At 39.5% G+C, this 7,510-nt stretch overlaps 1 protein-coding gene across 1 annotated transcript; it reads right to left on the bottom strand.

The window, feature by feature from the left end:
* Nucleotides 1-860: 860 nt before the first annotated feature.
* On the bottom strand, nucleotides 861-6,324 carry LOC108664750 (zinc finger protein 423). The gene is made up of 3 exons (XM_018151424.2): nucleotides 6,236-6,324; nucleotides 5,305-5,768; nucleotides 861-4,766 (listed from the first exon to the last, which is right to left on the bottom strand). The coding sequence occupies exons 1-3, from the start codon at nucleotides 6,315-6,317 to the stop codon at nucleotides 861-863; spliced, it is 4,452 nt and encodes a 1,483-aa protein (XP_018006913.2). The 5' UTR covers nucleotides 6,318-6,324.
* Nucleotides 6,325-7,510: the final 1,186 nt, after the last annotated feature.

Raw genomic sequence — 7,510 nt, 5'->3', positions numbered from 1 at the left:
GCCCCAGGCCACGCTGGACGTAGCAGTCCCAGGCCACGCTGGACGTAGCAGTCCCAGGCCACGCTGTACGTAGCAGTCCCAGGCCACGCTGGACGTAGCAGTCCCAGGCTACGTCATCGTTGCTTGATGCAGAAATTCTAGCAAAATCTTGGCCACAAAGATGGTGGATAGCAAGCAGGCACAAAATTTTTCATAATTGTAATGCATCTACCCGTATATATATACATTTTCATGAACAATTAACACATATTAAAATAACAGTTAAAAACAAGATCTTAATGCAAGCGCAACATTAACCTATGAGGCGAAAATTGATATTAATAATAATTATAGCGACAAATGACATATTGAGATTTAAAATTATTAATTTATAAATGATTTAAAAGTCCCTCAGCATAGTCTAAATTATATTGCATATTAAAAATGAACATGAATCAAGACATCGAATTAATATGAGTATTCTGAATAGAATGAATAAGAGTATATTGCATAGTATGAATATGAACATCCTGAATGAAATGAATATGAGCATTATGAATAGTATGAATACAAATATTCTGAATAAAATGAATACAAGTATGAATCCTCCATGGTATGAAATCCTGCATAGTATGAATACAAGACAGTGACTTTAAAGACACAATAGTAGACACAATAGTAGTCGATGTCGAACAAGAACAAATTCATTTTCTTTCATTCATTTTGTATCATTAATTTCAATTCATTTATTGTTTTAACGCAACTTGATTGCGATAATGTATGTAAATGAATGGATCATACTGTGCAAATAATGACACAGATGTTGCACGTATCGCTGATACGCCATCTAGTAAGGCTAAACTGAGTCAGGATGACCCACACTAGGGTGGCGGGGCATGAATGGAGGTAGGAGGAGCCATGGCAGTAGGTGGAGCATGAATGGAGGTAGGAGGAGCCATGGCAGTGGGCGAGGCGTGAATGGAAGTAGGAGGAGCTATGGCAGTGGGCGGGGCATGTATGGGAGTAGGAGGAGCCATGGGCGTGGATAAGGATTCAATGGGCGGAGCATGGATTGGGCTTTGTGAAATATAGAGCGGAGTCTCACAAAAAGTAGGAGCATAGGTGGCAGGACCTGAGGCTTGTATTACAGAAGATGTCACTGGAACGGAGGTGATAGGAGTTAACATTGTAGTTGGGGAAGTTAAAATTGAAGAATGATTTGCAGAAGTAGAACTGATTGAAGTTTGGTCTGAGGAGGCTGGCGGAGCCACAAGATGCGGGAGCGTCACTTGCTGTGCAAGTGCCAGATGCGCGAGAAAGCCATTGCTATTGTTGTTATTGTGTGACACCATAACTCCTGGGTCACCAAGGCTGGCGCCCTGCCCGCTGGAGGAGCTAGGAAACAATAGGACCCTTCCCATAGGGTTGAGTGATTCATGATGATGGTGATTTGCAAAAGATGATGCTTGAATGATGTTCATGTTTGAAGATTGTGCCTCGAATTGTACTTGCAAAGAATGGTAAGATCTAGCAACTGAGGCGGAGTTGCCATATGCCACCGAATTGACAACTGCAGGAGAGTTGCCACATGCCACCATACCAGCACGAGCAGGGGTACCAAGCATGCTGTTACTGCCAGAGCTGCTAACAGACGTCATGCCATTTCGATCTATATTTGCAGAAGTATTAGCATTAGTGAGATTAGAATATTTCGTTATCTTATAAACACTTAGAGTGGACGCGCTTTGTTGTTTCTTGGAAACTCTTTTCGTCTTTTGAGGTTTTTCTTGGCAGTTTTTTGTCTTTTTAGTTTTTCGGGCAGACACGACTGAAGAATTTAGAGGGACGGTTGCGTGAGGTGTGATGGTGAGGGGAGTTCTTATTGAATCTTCTGGCTTTGATTCTTGAACTTTCAAAGAATTTGCTGGTTCAACTACTATTTTATGAGAGGTAACTAAATTATAAACAAATTCTGGGGCAACATAACCAGACGAGGAATTTTGTGCAGCTAACCCTTCTTGAACAATATTGTGATTATGTGAACCTTTAATACTTGGTTCTGAGTTATCCGAATTGTTCTGTTCTAAAGCAATACTTTTGTCACTAGGATCCAAATGTTGTTCAATGTTCTGATTTACTGCGTGTGTTTCATGGATAGTCGAAGCATTTGCAATATTATTTTCATCTCGAGATCTTCGGGAGTTTGTCGGTTCATCTGTACCGTCTTTGACATGAGCGTCAGAAGCTGCCGTCAACCTGAGCTCAGTTTTCATTTCCGATGTATCAGTGCAAAATTTCGATTCCAAATTGAGGTTATTTTCAGGCTTTGGAGCTGCAGGAGTGTTGGGATCATCACAAACCTCTGTATTTTTGTGGTCTTGTAACGTTGGGTCTTCCGACACAAGGTCTTCCTCAGTATCAATTCTTGAAATTCGTTTCCGTTTTCTACGTTTTTTCGGGGCCGCAGGACCGGGTTTCGAGTGCTGGTTTTGAAGATGACTTTCCAGTTTGGTTTTCGCGGAGGTCGAGAAATCGCATAAAGTACAGGAGAAACCAGCTCGAGCTACCACACTCGAAGCTTCGTGCCTTTGTAAGTGTTTGTGAAAGGTTGTTTGGCACTCGACTGTGTATGAGCACTGCAAACAAACGTACGAGTTCTCTTTAGTGTGTTTAACCATATGGCGTTTCAGAGAAGCAAGCGCGTCTGTTGAGTATTCACAATGATCACAAACATATTTCCCATCGTCTTTTTTGTCTTGGAACAATCGGTATCGAAGAGACTTCTTGTTACAAAGTTTTTCATCTTTAACGTGGGTGTCAAGATGTCGTTTGAAAGTCCCTTTCCTCGGAGACGTATACTCACAGTATGGACACCGATGTAAAGACACTTCTGTGTGTTTTGTCACGACGTGTCGGTCGTAAAAACCTTTCCATGTGGACTTGTAGGGACAGTGAGGACACATGTAGGCCCCCACACGGGTGTGGGTGTTCATATGTCGCCGTAGGGTACCCTGATATCCTGTGGTAAAAGGACAATGTGGACAAGATAAAAGCTCTTTTCCGGAATGCGACGATACGTGGACACGGAGTTCATTCTTCTCCGGAGTCGTGAATGGACAATGTTTGCAGCCAAAAATTTTGGGTGACGAACTTTTAGTAGAAATTCCTTTACGAGAGCAGAGATTACTTTTAATGTTGTTATTTGAAAAACAGTTTACGTGTTCAGATTTTTGTGAGAAAGAACAACTGGGAATATGTGACAATGTAGTGTCATTGTTATCATGATTTACTGACATATTCCTGCTTTCATTTCGATGAACATTACCATGTTCAGTAATGGTTACGGTACCATCAGGATGTCTTGTGGCATCACTGCTAGTAACGTTAACCGTCATGTTTTCGTTATTGGTGCAGGCATCAACATTGCATGGGTTGTAGGCTACATTTGCAGCCGCGTTAACAACATTTGTATCATTTTGACCAACTTCATAGAGGTTGTCAGGATTAGAAGCAACATTGGGGTTGTTACCGGAACCCATTAGAGCTTGAAGTTGTGTTTGTTTTGGCAAATTATTATTTATGTGGGTAGTACCATTGACCGCAACTTGCTCTTGTTGTTGAGGTTGGAACATTGGTACGAGCTCTGGTACTTGTCTTGGAGGTACCAAATGTTGTTGGTATTGCTGTTGTTGTTGGTGGTGGTGAAGATGATGGTGATCTGAATCACCCAGTAAGGGGTGAGGAAGATATGCTTGGTTCACATTGTGTGCGTGGATGAGGTCTGGCTTCATGGGAACGTTGTTGGTCCATCGTTGAGATGAGATGTTTTGAGTATCCATTTCTTCAGCGTGGGTGTTTAAATGGAATTTAAAAAGTCCTTTTAGAGGCGTGCTATAAGAACAATGGTTACAGTGGAACTGCTTTGAAGAAGATGCATGTTTGTTTGAGTGTTCCTTGAGAGCCTCTGGGTCATCAGTCGTGAAACTACAACCAGTTTCTGAGCAATTGAGTTTTGATATGGACTTATTTCCTTGCACATCTCGTTCATGTTTTAATAAATGATTTTTAAGAGAACGTTTGCTGGTTCCAATGTAACTACACATAGAGCATGAGAAGGATTTCTTATCAGGATGTTTAGATGAAATATGTCTCTCGTAAAATCCCTTCCAAGGACTCGTATAGGGACAGTATGGACAAGTGTATGCGGTATCCTTAGCATGTTTCAGCATGTGTTTTCTGAAGCCAGCTATATAAGCAGTGACATAATCACAATGTTCACATTTATGTACTCCTTCCCCAGTGTGTTTGGCAATATGTTTCTTCATATTCTTTTTGTATATTGTGACAAATGGACAATGTGGGCACTTTAACCGTTCTTTTTTCTCCACAGGACTAGCCTCCGGTTCCGCTTTGCTGTTGTGTTTACGGATCATATGTCGTTTGAAGGTGCCAAGATAAGCAGAATTAAATGGACAGTGAGGACAAGCGTGGAGACCCTGGCCTGTGTGTCTGGCAATGTGGTTAGCCAACGTTTTCCTGTTAAACGTAAAAAAGTCGCATTGGTTACACACGAGTTTTTTCTTAACTTTGTCCTCAGATTTTAATGTGTCTTCAGTGTACGAAGTGAGCGGAAGAGTGTCTGGAGTGATACTATTGTCGTTGCCTGAGTTGGTGTTGCTGTAGCTGACACCGCCGTTGGTGTTGTTGGTGTTGCTGCTGCAGGCGGTAGGAGCAACTGCTGGAGTGGTGGTAGAGTAGGTAGCAGGAGAACTTGTGTTCACCAACCACTGTAAAATACAGAGCTTCAATGTCATGTTTGGAGGCATATGTCACCTATAATTTTGCAACTTCTTTTACAATTATGATTGTCTGTGCTATCAAAAGTGACATTTGATTGTATGATTAGAGATACCTAATTGAGATTTTAAGGTTAGGGAAGATCCTATTCTGAATTTATAAATCTTGAAACCTTGAATTGACAAAACTTTTAGAGAAAAAATTAAATTTAAGGTACCTATTTGAAAAATCAGTTTTCAGTGTTAGTGAATGTTTGTGTGGAATATGTGCATTATTAATGTATAATGTATATCATATATATTATGGATAAATGCATGCAGATGACGCTTAGTACAAGTGAGGCTCTTAATAATTTTAATAAATAATTTAAATTGAGAGTACAGGTAAACATAGAGGAAAAAAATATTGCAACAGTTGTTAGCAAGTACTCATATCATTAAGGGTTTTTTATATCACAAATTAACTGATAATTAATGCAAAACAAATAGCAATTAAATTTGCTTAAATTAATTATTAAATGGCACTTGCCTGTTCATTGGAATAATTGCCTACAGAGCCATAGTAATTCCGGGCACATGGAACAGAGATTGAAGAACCATGTTGCTGTTGTTGTTGTTGATGCAGTTGTTGTTGATGGTGATGATGTTGCTGCTGCTGATGGTGATGGTGATGTTGGTGTATTGATAGTGAAGTTGACTGTTGCTGCTGAAGTTGATGATGAAGCTGAGGAACAATAATTTTATTTTGGTATTTATTAGCGTTATCAGAGGCAAGGTTGATAGCCACCATGTTCTTTGTTGTAGGTTGAAGGTAGCTCCGTGGTTCATAGCTACCAAGCTGGTTAGTCGGCACTGGCTGGTGATGAAACTGTTGTTGATGCAGCAGGTGTTGATGTTGCTCTTGGTGTTGGAAATGTTGGTCTTTGGTGGGTGGGATATGGGCAGGGCTTGGAGCTGGCAGGAGGCTGGTGTAGCAGTTGAGTGGGAAATAACCTGCAATATAAAATTATATGTTAACTATTGGCCTAACCTATTTATAAATTATATATTAAGGGCCCACCTAAAGTATTTAACTATATATTAAGGATCTGCCTAGCATATTTAACTATTTATTAAGGATCAGCCTAGCATATTCAACTATATATTAAGGGTCTGCCTAGCATATATAACTATATATAAAAGACTAACCTATCACAGCTAGGTAGCTATCAGGGATGAGGATTTTTAATTCTTTCTAATCAGGATTATCAGGATCTTTCTAATTAATTCTTTCTAATTAGGATTATCAGGATCTTTCTAATTAATTCTTTCTAATTAGGATTATCAGGATCTTTCTAATTAATTATTTCTAATCAGGATTATCAGGATCTTTTTAATTAATTATTTCTAATCAGGATTATCAGGATCTTTCTAATTAATGTAAAATTAGAAATATACAAAAATGACTTAAAATAATGCACCTGGTAGCACAGGAGGCTGGTAAGCTCCATGGTTCTCATAGTATGGAGGCTGTGCCAGGTGAGAGGACTGGTCCATGTTCATGGTGTGTAGGTACTCTGAGAAAATGGTTGTTAATTACTACACAAAATTTTTCATCTGTCAAAAGTATAGCCAACAAATAGATACTATATCAAGATGGTTGGTTGGCTCATAAAGTAATAATATATCAGGATTGTTAAATAAACTAATAGTTTGTAGCCACCAGATAGAAGAAATAATGGTTGATGATGATATTTTTCTTTTATCACATATTTTTTAAGTGGAATATAGTCATTAGAAATTGGTAATAATTAGTTGCCAGGCAGTATTGTGTACTTTCATTGAATACCAAATACATGTTGATCAATGACAATAATTTCACAGTTCCAAATACTTTTTGCTACTCATTTTGTTTATAATTTCAAGTTTCTAGTAGGTATCCAGCATAAAAGAAATAATAAATTGCGCCAAAGATAAGAGTTTAATGCAATGAACACCACAGAGGCTGTTTGAGGGAGTAAAATCATGTTCATACAAAAACAATGGAAGCACATGCACAACTATGTGATGTACGGTTACTGTAAATAATAATAATTATTTAATACTTATTAATAATAATAATTACTTGATAATGCAGCAGTGCATTTCAATATTCTGTTGCCAAGTGTTTTATATTAAAAACTTGTATGTTTTTATTGTATGTTTTTATACACATTACGTAGTCGTATCTTGGATACCGTATGCATTTGGCAACCGCAGTATCCTGGATACCGTATGCATTTGGCAACCGTCGTATCATGGATACCGTATGCATTTGGCAATCGTCGTATCTTTGATACAAAATGCATTCGGCAACTGCTGCCGTATCCTGGATACCGTGTGCCCTTGGCAACTACCGCCGTATCCTGGATACAATAAGCGCGCTACAATATCACGCTTGGCACAAGAACAAAATCGTACAGACAAACAGATTCTGAAAAAAATGATTACCGATTTAATTATAAGAAACGTACAGCCATTTTAGAAAGTTTATTGCGTGCATCCTTTGTTGCACCCAGGCCACACTGGACGTAGCAGTCCCAGGCCACGCTGGACGTAGCAGCCCCAGGCCACACTGGACGTAGCAGTCCCAGGCCACGCTGGACGTAGCAGTCCCANAAGTGAGTCAGGATGACCCACACTAGGGGAAAAGTGAGTCAGGATGACCCACACTAGGGGAAAAGTGAGTCAGGATGACCCACACTAGGGGAAAAGTG

Source organism: Hyalella azteca, unplaced genomic scaffold (genome assembly GCF_000764305.2).
Source record: "Hyalella azteca isolate HAZT.00-mixed unplaced genomic scaffold, Hazt_2.0.2 contig10440, whole genome shotgun sequence".
In the NCBI taxonomy this organism is placed as follows: domain Eukaryota; kingdom Metazoa; phylum Arthropoda; class Malacostraca; order Amphipoda; family Hyalellidae; genus Hyalella; species Hyalella azteca.
Note: the sequence above shows the minus strand (reverse complement) of the source record. Positions and strands in the feature narration are given on the sequence as shown.